General features: G+C 34.7%; 1 protein-coding gene across 1 annotated transcript in view; it reads left to right on the top strand.

The window, feature by feature from the left end:
* The window catches only part of LOC112126769 (protein furry), a 48,869-nt gene extending 27,637 nt beyond the window's left edge, over positions 1-21,232 (top strand). Inside the window, exons 24-25 of the mRNA XM_024226557.1 lie at positions 13,564-13,724; positions 21,003-21,232. Of these exons, the coding sequence (XP_024082325.1) occupies positions 13,564-13,724; positions 21,003-21,046 (205 nt within the window). The 3' untranslated portion in view covers positions 21,047-21,232. The remainder of the gene's footprint in view (positions 1-13,563; positions 13,725-21,002) is intronic.
* The last annotated feature ends 1,423 nt before the right edge of the window (positions 21,233-22,655 follow it).

The raw sequence follows: 22,655 nt of genomic DNA, 5'->3' as shown, positions 1-22,655 counted from the left end.
CAATGTCAGTCTTGAATGGAGTTATTTTTTGGAACCTTCGATAATAAATTGAATTTGCAGCCATGACCAGGTTTCTGTTGATGTAATTTGTATGCTTATGATATAAGTTAAATTTAGAGTAGGTGTTAAATCAGTAAATGTGGTATAATGATGGAAATCGAAATTTTCAATAATTCCTATCCCATGATGAGATATATACAATTTAATTGCCTACGCAGTATGACAACCACTGTCATTATTATAAACATTTTTATATGACAATGCAATATTAATTTAGCGTAAATTAATAATTTTTCTTTTTCTTTATCTAAATATTATATCGTGAGATCTGCGGACTTAGACTCATGGCCTGCCCGTTCTTGCTGGTTTTCTTCGACAGACGCTTTTCACCAGTCTGCGTTTCAAGTCAGGGATATAAGCAGAGATAAAAACTTCGTTCGTGTTTGATACAGGTCAAAGTCGCATAAAAGACATCTTGCAAAATCCTGCTTATAACCTTGACTTATACGTCAGAAGACAAAATGCCCAAACGCACCTGGAAAACCAGCCAGAATAATTAGCCAGATGTATTTTTTTGCTAACTAAAACCTTAAAAAGGGGTTTAAGTAATGACGGTCGAGAAATGAAAGGTAAAAAAGATCTTTGTAATCAAATAAAAACAAAACATTGTACACTGATCTTTAAAAAAGGCAAGTAAATACAAACTAATCAAAATATGCCTAATTAGTTCTTAAGTCCTTCTGGAACTAATTGATCCATCAACAGTCCATCTAAATAGGATATTTGCTTTTTCTGTGTTATATAAAGTATAAATGTAGACCTATAGTTAATACTAAATAAAATTATTAACAGTTAACACGGTATTGTTTTTGGGCTGGTTTTTTGCGTTGACAGGGTGTGCGCATGGGTCGGGTTCGGTTACCGTTAGGGTTAAGGACATGGTAGGTTTGGTTAGATATAGTTCAGGATATGATAGGTTTGGCTAAATAGGATTGGGGACGGGTTAGGCGGGGTAAAGTAGGAGTAGTGATGGCTTAGGTTAGGTAGGATTAGGGTTATGTGTGGTTTAGATTAGGAGGATTATCGACGGGTGTAGGTTGGGATGGGACAGGTTAGGTTAAGTAGAGCTATGATTTGGATTAGAGTTAGGGTTAATTTGCATATGTGATATCTGCAGAGAAAATGCGTGATTTTCTTAGAAATACCAACATTCATTATTTTTTATAGAATTATTCTTAATTATACATATACTCATTTCATTATACACAATCTTTTCGAAATGAAAAATTCTATATAATTAATTGAGTATTTTTAACAAATATCAGTTTCCCATTAAATTAAACAATAAAGTCACTACAAAAATGTGGGATACTATTAAATATGATAATATTTCTAACTTTGGTAAACTTTTGATAATAGTTTAACCGGGAATCTGTACTTATAACACCGTTTCTTCACTACCATTTCAGGAAAATAGTTTTTGCTCTAGAAATTGTATCTCCCTTAAAGGTTTTTTGTTCAACCAGAGGAGGTTTACGATTTTGTTAACGGAAAATACATTTTGAAAAATAAAAGAAGACGATCTTTTACAAGGTTTTCTAAATATTTGTCCTCACATTCACAAAATAAAAGAAAACATCACTGGAGTGTCTTTCTGTGAGAAGGCAAACACAACCTGAGTATTTCCTATTGAATTGGTACGCTCAGTGAGAGGAGAAAAGATATGTCAACAAAAAAATTTCTTACGATCCTATGTCAAAATGGATATTGTGCATAAGTAATACAATTGTATTATAAATAAATAATAAAACAATAATCAGTACCATCAGTATCAGTAAAGAGTATCACGCTTAATGAGATGTATTAAACCTTCTTTCTGTATGCGACACTGCCTGTGAAAAAATATTCTGCTTGGCAGTGGGTGTGGGTAAGAGAGGAAAGGTAATAATATAATTTTGTCGCAATAATTTGAGTTTGCCGCCCGAACATTTTCGTTGGTGGAAAATTGGTGTTGTTTTTTAATCTGAAACGTTTAATTAAATTCTCTACATCTTTATTTGTTCGCACAGTTTCATTTAAAATAAGGCATATAAGATTTTTATAAAAAAGACAGTTAAAAAGTATCTTCCACACAGTAAAGCAGCTTTATCTAAGGAGATTAGAGAGTTTTATAGTTTTTTCTTTCTCCTCTTCTAAGAGAAAATTGTATCAGGATAATAATTAATTCCGCCGGTCGGTCCCGGCCGAAAGATTCTTTGATTCAGCAGAGCCGTTTGTTCCGGCCATTGTTGAGTACATGAACTTTGTAATTCAAGTTTCACCCGAGTTTGGAAGTTAGGACTTGAGAGGAAAGTTTTTACAATTGCAACGTTTTAATGCTGGGTGAATACGAACATATTGACTGCCATAAATAAGCTTGACAATCATTATGGAAGGAGGCAAACTTTTTTGTAATTGTTTATAATTTAAAAAACTGAATACATTGTAATAAATTATAATAATTTAAAATTGTTGATTTATTGTTACAAAAAGAAAAGAAAATTAACGTCAGATAAGTGGACATATAACATAACCTTTATATTATATGTCTGTTGTACTGTAAACATACGTTGTTCAATAGGTCGTATTGAATACAAACGCTTCCTTCTTCTTTCGTTATCTTTAACTCTTCTTAACTTAATAACAAAAATTTCCAGGTTTTCGAGAGCTATTTAATTTTCCCTATTAAACCTTGCGTCTCTACAAGAAAATATCCTTCATTCAGCCTGTGTGCACCATATTCATATCATTAGGTAACACTTTGGTTTAACTCCCTTCGTATAGAAATCACCACACCAGTCTATTCATCGAAGTTAGTCTGACATCGTACTAACACTTGAAGATGATGATGCTCATGATCAACTTTGATATTCACCAAGCACTGTGGCCTGTGGAGTTAATGTACTTTACATCCTTACTTCAGTTCAATTAACTCGATCCTTCTGTTAAGAGGGGAGCTGTTATTAGTGCAGTTATCTTTCCCGGGTCATGTTGGGTATTCTATATTGAGCGGTTCTTCGAAATGGAAGTTAATATGGGTGGCAGTTTCTTCCTGTTCATTGCATAACATTAAAGTAAGTTTTGTGGTGTAGGCGTTTTTCAGATGTCAATGATTGGTTTTTTAACTCTTTCTGGTTTTTAGTGAGGGTTCTTTAACGATTTCTCTCCAAATATTTCTCCTAATGCTTTGTGCTGATCCATTCTGGGACGAAGGAGTCTACGTTTGATCTTGTTATTCCAATTATAGGTTCTAAGACCTATAATCACAGGTGACAGTGAGGTCAAATCCAATTTTAGACCAAATTTTCATCTCAGGCTTTGAAGGAAAGTAACAAAAACATACGTTTTTGTGGTGAAACTGGTCGACCCGTGTTGTCAAATGGAAATTTCCTCTTTATTTAATTGCTAAATCCAATCCGGACTCTGTTTATTTTTGCGAATTGAATGGAATTACAAAGCTTGAGAATAATATAAGCTGAGAATTAATTTTCTTTTCGGGACTTGGCTTTGGGGGCGTTTCATTGTTAACCGTCATTTAATAAGCTTATATTGTACTGTGTTGTAATGTGTTAATTTATATTAATCAAAAGTAAACATAAAAAATTACAGTTACTCTAAATATGCTTAATTGTCTTTTATACACTTTTCTTACCTTGGAACTAGCAGCGACGAATTCTTGAAGGCAAATTTGAGAGATTTTCTCAATTTTTTAAAATAATTTATCTAAATTAAAAAAAGTGAAATCAGAGATAGGTAGGGGAAAGGTCTGTTTTATATAGAAATTGAGAAAGGGCATCAGTTACCATATCAGGGTTTGCATGTCCAACATTTGAATCATGTGAATGAGCGTTGTTATGAAACAGTCAAGCTAGGGAAGTTCGGTTTACCAAAACACATATTTTTAAAAATTCCTATGAAAAGTAATGAATTCTTGCCAGCGCTAGCCTTATGTGCTGACAAACGAATAGTATATTAAGTGCCTAACCATATTGTAACCTAAACTGTAATGCACAAATTTATTAAATGTAGCCTTATCCAACCATTGATTATACGTTGCGCATCAGGAGCAAAGAGCGCGATATAAATTGATAAACAATTGGGACTTCCCAAAATACAAATGCCTCCTTATTAAAGCGCCTGAATAGATTAAAACCTTCAGACGGATAGATAGGGCAGCAGTATTTACATAGGGAAGCCCCTATTGGGGAAATTGGCGATTACTCCACGGTTATTTTTTTATTTGTTCAAATTCGTTAAGATGCCAGGAAACAACTTACTTCAAGCTCTTTATTCTCAGTTTTTTCTTCTTTTTTTTGAAGAGCAAGATTCAACCAAATCTTTTAAGTTTCCATTATTTAACTTCTTCAAAAAAAAGTGTTAATTCTTTGTGTAATTTGGTCTTTACTGATCATTTTGGTCCGCGCTGCGTTGGTCTGTCAGGCGCGGTTTAGCATTTCGTCATCTTCAGTGTTGGGTATGTGAAAGTGTTCGGTAACTTTAAAACAACTTTGTACAATATCTACGACACGGTCATGACCCCGTAGGTTTCATGAACAAATCTAAAAAAATATTTTTTAACCCAATGTCTAAGCCGTTTCCTGAATGTTCATCTAAAGAAAGTCCTGAAGCTGTGTCATCAATAGATTAAAAATTACTTATTTTGAAAGAGAAATATGATTACTGTTTAAAAACGATTTTATTTGTAAAAAGTAAGCTAATTCTTAGGGAGGAATAAAATGTTTTTATTTAATTGATTTATTCGTACATGTGAGAAACCATCCAATCCTGACATTAGAAATAAGAGAAGAGCGGAGGTCATGGGGTCATCATCGTTTAAACTTTAATTTGGGATTATTTCTATGTTGTCCTTCAATTAATTCAACATTGTGTTATATAGTTGTTATATACTTTCGACTCTAAATTTTGTCCACAATGAAACTGAAGTTGGTAGATGATATAAATTCAAAAATTGCTGGGTCAGCCTAGTCTTTCTTCAACGGCATAGGTCGAGTTGTGCCCTGAGGAAGGCGAAATATATAGGCCAAAAACTTGGCAACTGTATAATACATTTTGGATTCATTTAAAGATCACTTACCAAATAATGAAAGTGATAAAAAATAGGTTTTCATTTTAAAAAAATATGGTTTTTGTGGTAGGAAAGTTTGGTGAATCATTTTGAGTAATAGGAATCGAAATTCATGAAGTGGGAACAGATCAATTCGTTAAGAAAATGTACGTTCAGGTCGTTTTGTATAGTGAGATTGGGAGTTAGACGCTTTGACAATTTGTCTGAAGACTTTTGCGTGATGTGCTGGATTCTGGAAACATTACGGTTCTGCTCCGTATGTACAAGGTGAAGTTATATACTAAGTTTTCTACAGACAATTATTTTCAGATGGGGTAGCCGAATCGCAAATTCCCGTGGACGCCTTCTCCAAAATATCATTTTAACAGATAATTATTCCTTTATCTCTCCTAACCAACCCACATATTGGCCATCTGATCCCAATCGTCTCCCAGACCTAATGGACTTCTTTGTTGCCTCTGGCTTGGGATCCATCTCCCCAACTATTCAGTGTTTAAACGACCTTTCTTCTGATCACTCCCCAGTACTCCTCACTCTAAACGTAACTCCAATTACCAAACCAACAAAACCATCCCTTTTGAATGGCACAGTTAACTGGAAATTTTTCCAAGAAAACGTAAATTCCTCCTTAAATTTAAACATTCCTATGAAATCCCCCCAAGAGGTAGATGATGCAGTATTAATACTCACCAATACCATTCAACATGCCATTGCACAATCCTCATCCCCCCCTAGAACTCACAACTTACCCTCTAACGATTATCTCCCATACCATATCCGCTCCCTTATAATCAAAAAACGCCATGCTAGAAAGCGTTGGCAACAATACCGTTACCCGTCCTATAAAAGAAAACTGAACCAGTTGACTGTGCTAGTCCGTACAGAACTCTCTTCCTACCGTTCCTCCCAGTACAACAAATACCTCAAATCCCTTTCCACGCAAGATAACTCCCTCTGGTCCGCTACCAAAAAAATATTAAAATACAACACTGTCAATTCCCCCATCCGATCACCGAACGGATCCTGGGTCAGAGATGACAAGGAGAAATCAAACTTATTTGCATCCCATTTAGAATCCACCTTCACTCCTCATCAAGACATAAATGATACCTCTCACGCACAACAAGTAATGCAATACCTTAACATACCACTTCCTCTCCATCACCCTCCGAAACCATTTCATCCATCTGAAGTAAAATACCGTATCCACAAATCTCCACGCAGAAAATCCGCTGGCCATGACCTAATTACCTTCAGTATCCTGCGAAACCTCCCACACAAGGCCGTCCTATTTTTAACCGCAATATATAACGCAATCCTACGAACCACTCACTTCCCTCTCCTATGGAAATATTCCGTCATTATTCTCATCCCTAAATCTCACAAACCCCCTAACCAGATCTCATCCTACAGACCTATTAGCCTGCTTCCTGCAATGTCCAAAATCCTAGAACGACTCCTCTTAAAACGTTTAATACCAATCCTTGACACCTATAATATCATTCCCTCTCATCAATTCGGTTTCCGTCCCCAACACTCCACTATCCAACAATGCTTCAGAGTAGTCGACACCATCTCATCGGCCCTAGAAAAAAAGGAGTATTGCCTGGGCGCGTTCTTAGACATAGCACAGGCTTTCGACAGGGTCTGGCATCCAGGCATACTTTTTAAACTTAAGCGCTTCCTACCCTCCCATTATTACCTTTTAATGAAATCCTACCTAACTGACCGCTGTTTCAGAGTGAGGTGCGGCAATGAATTCTCAGAACTCAAACAGACACAGGCCGGTATACCGCAAGGTAGTATCCTTGGTCCTATCCTATATGTCATTTATACTGCTGACCTACCAACACATCCTGACACTATTATCACCACCTACGCGGACGACACCGCAATCCTATCCTGCAACTCGAATTCTGTCCAAGCTACCTCCAACATCCAGGAACACCTTGAGCTTATCGAAGACTGGTGTAAAAAATGGAGGACAAGACTGAACGAAGAAAAATGCACTCAGTGTACTTTTACGCTGAAAAAGCAGTCTTGCCCTCCATTGTACATCAACAACAAAGAGATACCAGTTTCCACTCAAGTCAAATACCTGGGACTATATCTCGACAGCAGACTGACGTGGAATCCCCACACAAGACTTAAAAAACAGCAACTTAATACAAGACTTGGACTACTACGAAGACTTTTAAGACCGAAATCGACTTTGACAATTAAGACAAAACTAACACTATACAAGACTTTACTAAGACCAATATGGACATATGGAGTAGAATTGTGGGGCACTGCCAAGCCTTCCAATATCCAGCGCATCCAGTCCTTCCAATCGAAAGTCCTTAGACAAATTGTTAAAGCACCCTATTATGTCACTAACCTCACTATCCACAAAGACCTCAACATTCCTTTTGCCAACGAACTAATCCAGTCCAGATTCCAAACCTTCCATACCAACCTTTCAAACCATCCTAACCATACGGCTCGAGCCCTATCCACTCATTCCCATCCTGACAACCCACCACGACGCCTCAACCGACGATGGCCTCGGGACCTCCTTGATCCCTAATCATATAAACTGAGTGCCAGCAATGGCTGGCTCCTCAAAGCTTGTGTCCTACCGGTGCAGTGCTGGCATTAGTGCTAGTGTTGTGCTGTGTGATATTTCATGCATGTGTACATATTTGTATAGTATACAATTCTGTATAGGTAACAAATAAATAAAAAAAAATAAAAAAAAAAAAAATTTCAGATGATGGTACCATAATGCTCACAGGTAGAGATCCCCGACTCTTTCATTACTGATGGAAAACCCCATGGGATTGCTTTATGAGTGGTGTTGTGATAAAGGTTTATCAATTAATCCAGCTAAACTGGAATTGATGATGTTTAATAGGAGAAGAACTGTAGGTAATTTTAAAAACCCTAAATTTCAGGGCATAGAATTAAAGTTAGTGGATTCAATCAAATTCCTTGGTGTGACGCTTGACAAGAAACTTGATTGGAAAGGTCATATTAATAACATATACAGGAAAGGCACATTATTAATGGTACAATGTAGGAGAATTGACGGTAAAACATGGGGTATCAAACCATGGGTAGCCAAATGGCTATAAACTGCAATTATTCTACCTAGATTAATTTTCGCAGCTTTAGTTTGGTGGAAAGGACTAGAAAATAAAGGGAACAGTAACAAATCAAGGTCATTTGAAAGACTAGTTTAATGATGACAGGAGCATTTTCAACTACACCCACCCTAGCATTTGAAATCATAACCATCACCACACCTCTACACATTGAGATTAATGTCCAAGCACTAATCAGCTGCTACAGATTAATTAGCGAAGGCAGCTGGAAACATAAATGCAATAACTTAGGTCACTCGAAAATCTCACAACTATTGAGTAATACTCTCAACACGCACGCAAGAATGTCACAATTACGCAGACAACTAACACTGAGCCCTGACGGTGATCTCAAAAAAGATCGAAACGTTGGCACGATAAAGAAAATGTTTTTCTGAATAACTGTTGAGTAAGGTTAACGGCCAATTATTAAGCGTTAGTGATAAAAAGATTATTAAAGCCCTTCGGGGAAAAAGTACTTTCAGGCCACCCCTTGTGAATAACCCTATGAACCCAAGCTATATTTGCGTTTCACGTCTGCATTCCAATTATAGTCTTTATTGGAGACTGGGTGCATTTTTCCTTATTCATTTTAGTCTTATATTTTTTGTACGATTCTGATTTGATTGGTCGTTTCTTGAAAAGGATTCGAGTTTGAATACAAAATTGCGGTGTGGTCAGTTGTATTGGGATTCCATGGCATAAATGGTATACGGTGTTAGTTTGGCCTCTCCCTGGAAGGTCTTGATTATCCTAAAAACTTACTTGTAAAATTCCACAGACTTACTCGCCAGGTGCATGCTCACTTCAGCGAATAAGCACAGTGCGCTCGGACGTTATTTTTTCCTACTTAGGAATAAATAACAATGGAAGTGTGTGGGTAAAATTAGAATATAAAACGGAAAAGAATAAGGAAACTTCGTGAACTGAAGATACGACTTTCTTGACAAATTAAATCATTTATTAAACTTAGGAATTTATTCAATTAAAAGAAATTAATAGGCCTTAAACTTTCTTGTAGCAGGAATAAATGAAACGAACGCAGAAATACGTAAAGTACAACTAAGTTACTTACGGTCAGCTGAGCAAGCTACAAAGATAAAAGCGACCTGCACCGAGGGAATCTCCAGAGCGACGTATCAACAGTATGGGTCTAGGAATGCTACCTTGAGCGACACCGCCGTGTATTGGTGTATTCTCCGAGTATTCCTTACTCTGAAGCAGCGGTCAGTTAAATAAGATTGTACGATAAGGTGGGAGTGCCTGGGTGACATCTAGGAACCCTGCTGGATGGTATAATTATGTGGACGGAAGTTGGTGTGAAGGTATTATTAAGTGACTCGAGGATGGGCATTGAATATTTTATAAGTTGTATGAAGTAAAATGCAACGAAATGGTTAGTTAAATTGTTTAGGTCAAAGCTGCTTGGAAAATGTGTGAGAAGAACCATAAAATAACTTGTCAGTTGTTACTCGAGGATAGTCGTTTCCTCGTTCTTTCGTGTCGTTGTGTGCCAAGTAATTTCTTAATAAGCTATGCCGTTAAAAGTTATTAGTTAGCCGTTCAGGTTATTTTTGGACGGAACTCCGAGATTTTCCCTTCACACGGAACTGCGATTAGTCAAGGGAAGCGGTTTCCACGACAATAAATCGTTCGTGTTGGACTCTGTTGTCAACGGAGGAATTACGTCTGCGCAGCGAGCCCCTGATGGCTCTATCAATTCTCTTTCTGGCTCTGTCCTTCCATGGAAAATTTGATAAAAGCTCAATACATCACTGTCATAGATGTCAGTGAAAATGCGCCCGTAATAAAGCGTAATTTAAGAGATCAGAAAATCCCGGAAAATTGTTCCCCCTCTTGAAATCAAAGCTTAGGTTTTGTTTGTTATCACCAGCTCCTTTATTATGTTGGTTTGCAACGTTGGGCTTTTACTACAATATGATACAAGCAACGTGGAATAATACACTAAAAATATATTTAATATAAACCAAATTAAACGAGATCACGATTAAAATTTAACTAACAATTTTTTACCTCGTTTGCTCTTAATGCGTTATTAAGGTAAGAAATTGTTAGCTATTTATTATTATTATTATTATTATTCTACCACTAAATGATTTTCCGGTGATTTGTTCAATTTTCTTTCAAGCCATAATTAAATAATTTTTATTAAAATGCATGAATTTTTGATCTCATTTAATTTGTTTATCATTAAAATGAGTATATTTTAAGTAAAAGTGGATATACAATAGTTTGAAATAAAGAACAAAATACGAATGTCCGGTTTTTGTCATAAGAATATAAAGATAATATATTATTTATTATATTCCATAAACGGGGTCTATAAAAAAAGTTTCCGTTTTCAGTATTAGAAGTATCGACCTTTCATTTACAAACACTCTGGATCAAGGTATGGTCCTGAAGAAGAAAGTAAATTTAGTTGCTACTGCTTTCGACGTATTTTAATATCATCATCAGCCTGTAAAAACTTAAATATGCAATCTGTAGATATATTTAAGGTTGTTTTGTACGTTATATTGATAGTTATATCAATTGTGCAAATATGTTTTTCATAATGTGAAATTAATGTAGGCCCTGATGGTGACTTTAAAATAGGTCCGAAACCTTATCTCTAGCAACTGAATTTACTTTCTTCTTCAAGCCCGTACCTCAATCCAGAGTGTTCATATATAATCAAAAAACACAATTTCGTAAAGTATTTATTATTATTTTACATGGATTGATTTTGGAGTGGAGCCCGCTCCCCTTCTTCAGCTGTTAAATTAAAACCTAATAAAGACCCATTAAATATGACATTTCCCGTCGTCGCACGTTATCAAAAACATTATGATATGCCGGCAAACTACATTGGTCATAGCCAGCTCTCTCTTCCTTATCTTTCTCGCGTTTTAAACCTAATAATTTGTTTTACTGATTCTCCAACCAACTTATAATGTTTTATATTATAACGGTAACCAACTCTCTCTATACTTTGTCCTATTGCGAGCCTCTCTACCTCTGGGCCTCGTCAATTGTGGATAAAATAAAACGAATAACAAATGCGATTACACAAATACACAAAAGCAAGACAAATGCATGATATTCTGGATAGCATTCAGACTACCCCCGTTTCGATGATGAAATGATAATATAAAATTATACATTTAAAAAAGAATCTATTTAAAAAAAATAATAACAATATTTAATGTATGATTAAATATGTAAAGATAATATTTAAATAAAAATAAACGTATCTCACATCTCTCTTCCTATGGGATGAAAGATAACATTTCTTTATCATTTTTGTGCGTAAAATATTATGTGCGTTGGGGGAAAGAAATTGGTCTAAAAACTCATCGAGGGAGAAAATTGTCAATGCTTCACAGAAGACTGAAATATGAGATAGTATTACAGCAATAACACTCATTTCATTTATATATATATATATATATATATTGCGTAATGTGCTAAAGCACTACTCGTGTTGCACATATTTAGCCACGGCTCAAGAATTATAATATATTAAACCCAGCCACATGAATACTTTCTTCCACGGAATCCAACAATGGGAGTTGAAAGGACGTTGAAGTTTGAGTTGAATTTTCGTATAGATTTGATATTATAATAAATGTAAACAAACAGAATAGTTCACGTTTCTATTTAATTGAACCACGGGGTGCAAAAAGTCAATGTTCAATGGAACTGCTTTATAATTCGAAAGTTTGAATATTTTTAAGAACGTTTTAACAGGTTAACGTGTATATTGATTAGCCGTCAATTGGCCAACGTCAATCAAAACTGGGTGAGAAAGGCCTTCCGACACTATTTCGAGTATGACGGTAAGACTTTGCTGAAGGTAATCCTAAAATGGGATAGAAAGGAGAATACGTAATTCAATCGGCCGAAATAAATCTTGAGAGCCCGTGAAACGATATCGGTCTGTATCAACTTTAAACCATCAGGTTGTCATCCGAGATAGGGTCCCAGGAAACGAGAGGTTAGGGGGATACCAGTCCGACCCGTTTGCCAATGATTCTTTTCCCCTTTATGGGTGAAGGGCCGCGACAATGTTGAATTAGAAAAAAATTGCCCGAAGATGAGAATAAACATAATAGGTTAAAAAATAAAATTAAAAAAACCAGCCTAAAACATGGTCACATGACTAACAACCGGCCAACCGGAGAGAGAAGAAATGCCCTTCAACTGGGAAAATCCAATTGTTTCAGGTACAAAATGTAATTTCGACCTTTCCCAATAGTTCGCTTGGAAAAGGATTTTTTTTACAGTTGACCTGAGAGGACTAGTTCGATTTATATAGTTTGGCTGCCTGGAAGGTCTTATTCACCACCCCTCCCATCTCGAGTTAACGAGCTTTCAACTGGCTTAAGAGCCAGTAATCCAATTAAGAAGTCTACCAAGTAGTAAAATGACTACCTCATTAAAAATTATCACAATTCAACAAAACTGAAAATAATCGATTTGATACTCCATTGAATGGTAGCTTCATTGCAATAACAAAAAACAAGATTGATAAAAAGGTAATTTATAAAAGGAAGGAAGAACGAAAAACATGTTTATTGAAAAATAGTATAAATTTGAATAGAAAAGTATGGCGTTTTGTAACAAATATTACGGCATGACTAGCCGTCTGCTTGGTTGAGGTATTAAGTAAACTTTATGCATAATATATATACAATGTATGCCTGTGTGTATGTTCCCTTCCCCCTTTTAAGTTCAATAAGTCTAATAATAAGAAAAAACTAAAAATGACAGAAATAATTATTATAAAAAGACATGATATGCACGTTGTTGGTATTCTTTATCTTCAGTAAGTCGCTCTTAAAGATGCAAGAAAACTTTTAATAATATATACTTAGTAAACTAAGCCGTTTGACCGAACCAACGACAATATCCGGGTCATAATGATCCAAGGAAACGCTACTGAACGATCCTTTCTTTTCTTTAATAATTGCATTGAAGAATTATTCTTCGATATATTTTTAGATCATCATGTCTGTTATAGGTTTTTTATTCTTTAATATTCCATTGGCACTTTAATGCCCAGTTTAATAGATGTATTGTAGATGTATGTTCGGAAAAAATGTACTGAATATTGAAACATCTCTTTTCTTCACCAATTTTCTCTTTTGTTATATATTTTTCTACATATTACATATGTACTAATTGATTAAGTATGTTTTACCCCTTGGTCGATCACGACGATACTGAACATCAATGAATTTAACCTCAATACGTCATACCGTGTTTACTTCATTAATTGATTCTTGTCTGACTGTATCATGCCTGTTACAGGGAGTATCCATGCGATCATTACACAGCCGTGATAAACGTCACACTGATGAACACTGGCTGCCCAAGAACGGAGATACAGGAAAAAGCTCTCCAACTCCTTCAAATCCTGGACAAACGTTTTTTCGGGGCTGTAGGACCATTTCCGGCAGAAGGCGAACCAGGTGAGTCATTCTTTACTTTTATTTAGACATCAAATATATCAATACCTTTTTTAAAATAAACTCACAATGTTCAATATCAAGATGACTTATTGAGAGGTAATATATGTATGTATTTAGGAATAATTTGATAACTTGGTTAATCAAGTGATGTAAACTATTAGCATTTTCGACACTAGCACCGTCTGGGGATAAGTGTGCTTTCTTAACTTTTTTGAGGTTAGACTTTTATTCATTACCGTATGTTAGCCATGAACGGAATTGTTAACAAAATAATTATAAAGTATGAAATAAGTTCGATTGCAAAAGGGAGGATCGAAAAGGTGGTTAAAGCCCGATAAAAATTCAATTGTTACATTTAACTAATTAATCTAACATCCTATATCTTTAGAATAAATAATAATCGTTATTAAAAACGAGCAAGAACTCAAAACAATATCCGAAAAACCGGGAATGATTTTCCTGAACTCATTGGTTCTTTTAACGGAAGATGTTGAAAGGCTGGATCTTATTGTTCAGTATTTAATTAAGACAGTTTAGTGTGACGTCCATATGTGAAAAGGAAATGTTTTTAATTATTTTATTATTATTGGAAGAATATTAATAATAAATGTGGTGGTTAGTACATTTTTTATGCAATTCGCTGTTCATTAAACTGTGAGACTTATTTTCCTAGCTGTTCACTTATCTCATTTTATATTAAAGAAAAGAACATTATAATTAAAAAATTTATAACGGTGCATATTTGGTTTTCGTTCTTTCTCAAAGATGTAACTCAAATTTGCCAGAATCTAGGAATCGTCGGTTACAATCAGAATCTGCCAATCATTTTATTCCGGTCCAACGTCCTTTCTGGGGTGGTTTTCTGCCTATCACATTTAAATTCAAAAATTGCAAAAACTCTCTTACCTTAGTCTATTACCGATCCACCCGGGGCGAATGTCAAAGATGAAGTTCAGAGGTAATATCCGTATTTGATAAACATATGAATCTCCTTTGCCTTTCCGATTTTTTCCGTGGTGCAAATATTGGAATAGCTATGTCGGGATGTTCCTCACCTGTTAGTGTTAACGTTGCAGGATTATAAATTTTAACTTCATGTCTATTTATTTGTAATTTTTTAATTAATGATTGCCTGTAGACAATTGCGAACTCCGACATACATACAAAAAATATCAATTATGTATATTTTTTTATATTTTTTATCATTATGATATATTACCGTGAATAACCCTTGGTTACGTTGAGTCTGAGTCTATGTTCAAAGAATTTGAAACCATTTATTAAAAACTTAATTATTTAAAGTTGTAGATATCTTTAAGATTGTTTTGCTCTGATGATGACATTAAAGTAGGTTGCAAGTTTGGCAGACAACAATCGAATTTGTTTTTGCTTAGAGACCATATCAACATCTAGATTATTCGTAAAGAGATATTACGACCTGTCGTCATAATAGGGCACCCTGCATACTAAACCCGCAAGACTTGTAAGTGTTGCAGAAGTGTTGCTTTGTGCGCCGTTAGGTTTACATACTGGTCGCGGTGCGCAGGTATTAAAGAGAACCGGCTGCTATATAATTTATATAATCTAATCCGGAGTCGGACTAAGAAGCGATGTTCACTAATTAATCCATCAACTGCTGATTAATTATTTGTTTATATTAAAAGTCATAAAAATATTTTTAAGAAGAACATATAGAAAACATAAAGTTAAGGATAATACGAAGTTAAGCCGAGGCCATAAACTGTAATTACTCTGTGGCAATGATTTTAGGAAATTAACTTTCCTGTTTCAGTTTTTTTATTGATTTTATTGCTATGACATCTAACTATTCAGCCAATGGACAGACGATGCAATATTAATTGTTTGTAAGGGAAAAGGAAATGATTGTATTTCTGTAAGATCTTATGGGGAGCGCTACGCAGAAACTGTAATCCTTGTCACAATACATTTTTGGCTTGTTGCAATGATTCGAAAAATGATTTTATTCTCATTCCTTCCACGTATCACACCAAGCAATATTTTCTGAAAATAAATGTAAAAGGACAGTTTTCGAGATGGTGGCTCTGGTTTTCTCCGGTTTTATAGAAATGTTTTAAATATAATATATATTTAATATATGTTTTAATATGGATGGATCATTAACTCGTTTTTAAATGACAGTAGCCTTTACTTTTCAATCGGTAAACCAAATTGGTCTGGTGTGGTCGGACATCAAAATCCTTTCGCGCTAGTTTTTGACCGGGCTTGATTTTTTAGTTAAAATAATTATTACAAGTGATGGTCAAAAGTGTGTGTTATATGGGAAACAATAAATTTTTTTCTTATTTATCTATTACTGCTAGAATATGTATCACAAGGGCATCTGCAAGCTCCTTTGTTAACGAGTAGATGCTGCCAAGGTTTGAGTCTGGTCTGGCCTATTCGCAATCGGGTCGTGATTATTCATTCACCCGGCATCGTTGCTGATAATTTGGCAGCTCAGTCGGCTTTATCAATGCCGACATGACCCGGAACCCAAGTAATAATGACATTTTTTGTATTTGTTTAATTAACTACTTTTATTTTGCATTGCTCGAATTTGTTGGTAGAGAGAGATTTAGTATTTATATTAATATACAACATATTAACAAAAAGAATTTTATTAAAAAGATCCATGTTTATTTTAAAGTAGAAGGAGACGATCTTTTCCTTTTTAAAATTTTATTGTTCAACGGTTTGACCATAATTTAATCGGAAATCTTTATTGGAATTTGCTATTCTGTTGTTATCGGTATAGTTATGACTTTCGACTCAGCCATAGGGTACTGAATAACAGAGATGACGTTTTAAACTCCGGTTTCCGTTCCGATTATTTATGGCTTTATGAGGTTGGAAATGTGAAATTTTGGCCCTTCACGGGTCGAAATGCTTTGAAAGCAGCGAGTTTTCGGCCGTTTCGTAAATTAAAAAAGTCTCTTCTCGCCGTGGTACAATCAGGAACCCGTGACAAAAATCGATAAATATGGCCTGAGGTTGATCAAGTCAAAGTAGGTCTGTGTTACAATCAACATTGAATCACAACTTAATGAGTGGTTGTGCATGAGTTGAAACCCTCTGACAACAACTTGAGTGTTGCTTTGATTGCTCTTTCATAATCCGGCTGATGAACGTTTCATCAAAATATAGTGGATCTCGTGCACCCCAATGTAATGGATCGGTCGGCATTCAATCTATACTCAATGCCAGAAAGCTATGTGTAAGATGAAAATGCAAAGCATCTCATTATAAATAGGTTCCTATCTAGAATGAATTCTATTCTTAATGAAAAAATAGCTAACCTTTTAAAAACAATAGAAACAGATAAATGAATTCAAATTCTTTTTATTAATTTAATTTGTTAGTAAAATATCTTATAATTGAGGTTATTGGTTATTTTGGTGAATTAAGACACCAATTATTCTTTTCATGCCATATTTTTCAGGCGACACTTCTGTTCCTCTTCAAAGCTATAATACTTTTTTTTTTAAACACATAAATACTTCTTTATATTAAAATAGTTAGAAATGAATTTTTATGTACATATGAGTTATGTTAGCTAACCAGAACGAACCGGATTGAAAAGTTACTAAAACTGGGGGCCCCTCATTACTTATCATGTGATTGTCACAACCAAGAATAAATTTTACATTGGTAGATATATAAAATAAAAGTGAATAAATGAAAACAATAAATATGTGTATAAACATAATATAAATTAAAACAATAAATTCTCTACAATATTATAGAATACAAAACCTATGAACCACAAATATAAAATATATAAATATAAAATTAAAATATAGTCTTTGGTATAAAATATATAAAAATAAAACCTATTACAATGATTATGAATACTGATCATAAATCAATTTTGCCTACTCTCTAGGTTTTTAAAATAAATATTCAAAATGTTTTTATATTGGTTGTTCATTTTTTGAGAGTCAGTTTGTATATTGACATTGTTTTCGGTTAAGTTAACGTATATAGTTTCTAACAAATTTAACATTAGTTCAGTCTTTCTTTTATGAGAATTTTTACATTTTGAAATCAAATTTGCATTTTGTCTGGAAAACGTGTTGAGCTAATCGTGTAATTGTTGCTGATTTTTTACACCTTAATCATATTCATTCTATTTTTCAAAAACTTTACTGTTTGGCCATCGTAACTTATCCTTCTTCACTTTAAATGAATAAACAATTTTCCTTGATTCCATTTTTACTTATTTTGTCTTTTATTATCAGAATAACTGTATTTATTTAATTTATTTAAGTTGTTATAAAAACAGAAAACAAACATTTCCTTTTTTTAATACTTCAAGTATTTTGTCTGTTATGCCAGCAACGAATAGAAAGTTTCGTAGATATTCAAGCCCTTTGATTATTAGCCAATTTAGAATAATTCTATAAATGAGAATATTATAGATTTCAAAAACCATTTTTAGATAATCTTATAAAGATGACTTTAGGAGGCACCATTCTTTAGGTTTTAAAGAAAAGAGCCAAGAATGAAACTTAAATAATAAACTGGTGTTCACGAGACATCTGTTGCAAGAATTATTTGTTTCAGAAAGTTGCCATTTATATTCCCAAGTTGTTTGCATTACATGCAATATTATTATAAATATGATTTTTTTCTGGTGGAGTTACGCGTTGTATTCAGAATACATCATACTTTAAGTCCTCGTGCTTTTCGTCGTGGACGCAGGGAAGTAAAGCCTTTTCTGTACATAAGAGGGCATTGCCTAGAAGTATTTATGTAGTGTCGTGGAAGTGGCTAAATTTGTATGCGTTCAAATTCTTAAAAAATAAATAAATTACAAGGACAACGCTTGACTAATTAAGGATCTTTATCTTTATGATCGCGGCTACGTCGACCTTCTTAATTTTGAAGATTTGTGTATTAATAACACATGATAACATAAACGGGGGCGCTGGCCGCAAGGCTGTAGCGTTCGCACGGCGCTCATCACTGGTGAATTCTCGGTTCCTGGGTTCGAAGCCAGAGGCTCTGAAAATAACCTAATATAATTAAAAATGGATTTTTTTTTAAATCCGGCACCTCTGGGGTTGATGTGGCAGGACCACTGCTGCCGAACCTCCTTAAAAAAGAAAAAAGAGAGAGAGAGAGATAAAACAACCACTACTGAAGCTCTTAACCCGGAGGACACGTGTACAAAATCAACCAACAACCTAATTCTCTAGGTCTCTGGGTCATCGTTGTTTGATATGGATGTAATGGATTGAAAGATTGGAGTTGTGAAACTTCTGAGTACTTTTGATGCTTAGATAGATTGGATGTTATATGGATTGGTAGTACTCTACAGCTCCGCATGTTCAAATAGGTCGCCAAATAAGTACGTTGTTAGATCTTTACAGTCATTACTGATTTAGATCCTAGAATCATAATTATCGAAATCTTCTGTTTACTTCTTATCACTTCAGTCTTACGTGGGCATTACACGTCTAAGTTTAGTCCTATGTAAATTGTAAAGATTTCGGCAGTTCCTTGCTGTTAGCGTATCGGTACTACTTGGGTTGGATTTGAGTCAGGAGATAAAATTGCAGTATCGTCCACACGGATGTGAGGGTGTATCGGCGAGTAAGAAGTATGAGTAGTGAATAGGATGGGTGGAATGGAATGCTCCCTGTAGGGACGCTGGCTTGGATCGGTCTTGACTTATAGAAATCATTGCTACACCTTACTTTGAAGGGATTGTCAGATAGGATTTTAGGTTTGGGTATTAAGGAGGTTGTCAAAAGAAAGCATTTATTTTTAAAAATAAATTTCAACTTGTTGGAAAAACCAAGCAGGTCAGAGATGGCAGACTATCAGCCAGCCGATATCTAAGAACCAATTATTCTAGGTACCAAAGGTGAAAAAGAGCTCTTCTATCATTGTAACGAAATACTTCAACCCTTAGACCAATTAAATCCATTAGTCCAATTAGACATATATGTATAATATGCATTCTTGTACCATCTAGAAAAGGGGCTCACTCTTGCAGTAATCCGTTACAGTGTCGGTTTCACTATTGTAATATTTTACAATAAAGCTTGTTCTTTTTAAAAAGCACCAGGACGATTTTTTAACTTGGATTAAGAAATATTTTTGTTTTGTATTGGCTAGGAGTTCTGCTTTCATAATATTTATTATGTTTGATCAAGTTAGATAAATAATGAACCTTAATGGGAGTTTCATTTGTTCTTCAAATCGGGGAAAACAAGCGTGCTTTCATGCGTCATCGACCTTGTTAAACGTTCCGTTAGATTTTCCAGAAAATGTGATAGATTTTTTTGAGTTGAGTCAATTCATTCAAGGCGGTTAAATTCGAGAAAGGTTGAAGCCGTTGATTTGGTTTCTGCGTATCAAACGGGTCGTCCGTTGGCCAAGTATAATAATTGGTTCCTATGAGGGTTTCGTTTTATCTCACCCAAACGCCCTTATTTTATTTCTGGCGAACTCGGTCATAAATAATTTGATTTATTTTAATTAATGGATTCTGATTATCGCATGCTGGGACAGCAGGTTTAATTGCCTCCTACTTCGAGAGATATTCAGACCGTTTCAGAGCCGACCACATTAATCGAAAACATCACTTGGCTGCCGGTTTGAAATTTGAGCTGGGTTTTCTGTCCAGGTTTTAACCCATTGGTTAATTGGACAATATCTCTTGATGGTTACAAAACATAGGATGCACTTTCGCATATTAACTAATTTATATAGGAACTACTGGCTGTGACTGAATATCGAGTAGCTCACAGGCCCCCAAATTGGTTTAGGTAATTATATATTTGTTGTGTGATGTGAGGGCCAGGTCGCCGCTGTCAAGGTTCTAGTAGTACTGTCGAGATGCTGCGACCTCTCTAATATGAATGTATTTATTATCGTGAATGTTTTGTGTAAATGGACGTGGATGTCGAGGAATATCGAGTACTCCACAAGCCCGTCAAAAGGAAATTAGTCTAATGGATGAATGACATTCTGTACATACTGTATGAATGTATTTATTAGCACGAATGGAAAGAAGTTGGTAGGATTATGACTATCCTACCGACTTTTTATTTAGTATTAGGACCTCTGTCGTGCACCTGTACTCTGAGCCCTGCCAACTGTAGATTAGGTAATCATTTTCTTAGCGTGAGTCGCTGTTGCTGCAGGTCGTCTCAAAGGGGCATAAGATGTGAGGCCTACTTCTCACAAACTAATACGAATCATTTATGTTGATAAAGGCCTTGCCAAAACATCTTGTACTTCATTTAGGATCTGGCGAGCACTACGGAAAGGGTCCCGTCTTGCAGCATTGAAAACATTTCTGTCCTCCCTTAGCTTCGCAATGCGCTGAGATCGAATGCCAGGATTAGGATGCCTCCTATTGGTACTTCCAGTGTCTCGGAAATCCTGGGAGACCACGCTCTGAGAAACACCAACTGCCTCTGACTCATTCTCACTATAACATTGCGAACTTCTGGTTCAGGATGATGTCTTTCATGGTTAAAGAGAATACAACTGAATTAAAATAGAAAAAAGTCGAGAAAAAGTGATTCTTTACAAAATGAGTAATCTTCATGTTTACTATTTTTAAGTAAATCCCTTATTAAAAATTTGTTTGTTTTTGGTTTGTATTTTCTATTTTGTTTCATCCATCTAACACGAATGTAACGGTTAATTTAATTAAAATTAATATAATAAGAATAAATTACAAATATCTCTATTCATTTTAAAGCAGTTTATGTTATAAAATGATCCCATGAAGATGAATATTGTTTCCTTCGTTTTTGTAGTCATTTTTTGGATGTTTAATTTTTTTTTATCACAATAAATGTATACTGCATTACTTGTTTTCAAAAAGAGCTGTTTTAAAAGCGCCATTTTCCGGTTTTTTAAAAGTATTTTTAAATGTTTTCGTACTACTAAAGTTCGTCATAATTCACATTTTGTTATTGCTAGTAGATTGAGTTTTAACATAAAGAAAACCATGTTACTTCAATATTTATTTGATTGTTAATATGGTAGGTTTGTAATCTTTGTGAGCAATTATACGAATTAAAGGGATATGAATGTCATTATCCAGAGAAAAAAGTAAAAGATATAAACAATGAAAATTATATAAATGGACAGGTCGATTTATAGCCTTATTTTTCACTCACGGTAAAAAAAAGTATAAAAGCAATATATTGTGTCAAATATAAAAAGTGAAAAACAATACTCCACGATTTGCTCATATGTTAAACTTGTCAAAATTTACCATGCGAATTTTAACCGCCTCATTAATTTTACTCAGTTTAATAAAAAAATACTATAATTTATCAGAGGGATAACTATAAATAATTAACTAAATATCCTTTGCTAAAGACGTTGCATGACCTAGTTATAAAAAATATCATCAAACGTTCTTAGGCAGTTAATACTAGACGCCTGAACTCAGAGAACGAATAATAAATCTGATTAATAAATCGAGTGCTATCACTGGATCGACTCATGTTTGTTGAATAGCGTTTGTGTTCTTTGACATTGACATTACCAATTCTTCGCTAAGTTCATGTTCCAAGACAAGTATATTCTGACATAGAATAATCTAAAATAAGAAATCCATTAAACTATTGTAATTTACCAAAAATGTGATTGGTAATGTTGTTACTGTAAATGCTAAGATGAAATGGTCTTTCGTTTAATATTGAAATAACATAATTTATACGTGCTTGGTGGTCTCACGTTAATGCCTTTCTAACTTAAGCCCGGCAAAACAATTCTACTCTGCTTCATCCGGGTCGGGACGGATTGTAATTAAGCATAAAAAGGTCAGCACTTATTGTAACTTTACGAGCGCGAAAATGACACACACACAAACACACATTCTCTCTCAGTCACAACAGTAATTATGGCGGATAGTGAAAACACGTTGTTTCAACATGT

The sequence above is a fragment of the Cimex lectularius genome, unplaced genomic scaffold (genome assembly GCF_000648675.2).
Source record: "Cimex lectularius strain Harlan isolate CLEC.00 unplaced genomic scaffold, Clec_2.1 scaffold150, whole genome shotgun sequence".
In the NCBI taxonomy this organism is placed as follows: domain Eukaryota; kingdom Metazoa; phylum Arthropoda; class Insecta; order Hemiptera; family Cimicidae; genus Cimex; species Cimex lectularius.
This window is presented reverse-complemented; position numbering and strand designations above follow the sequence as displayed.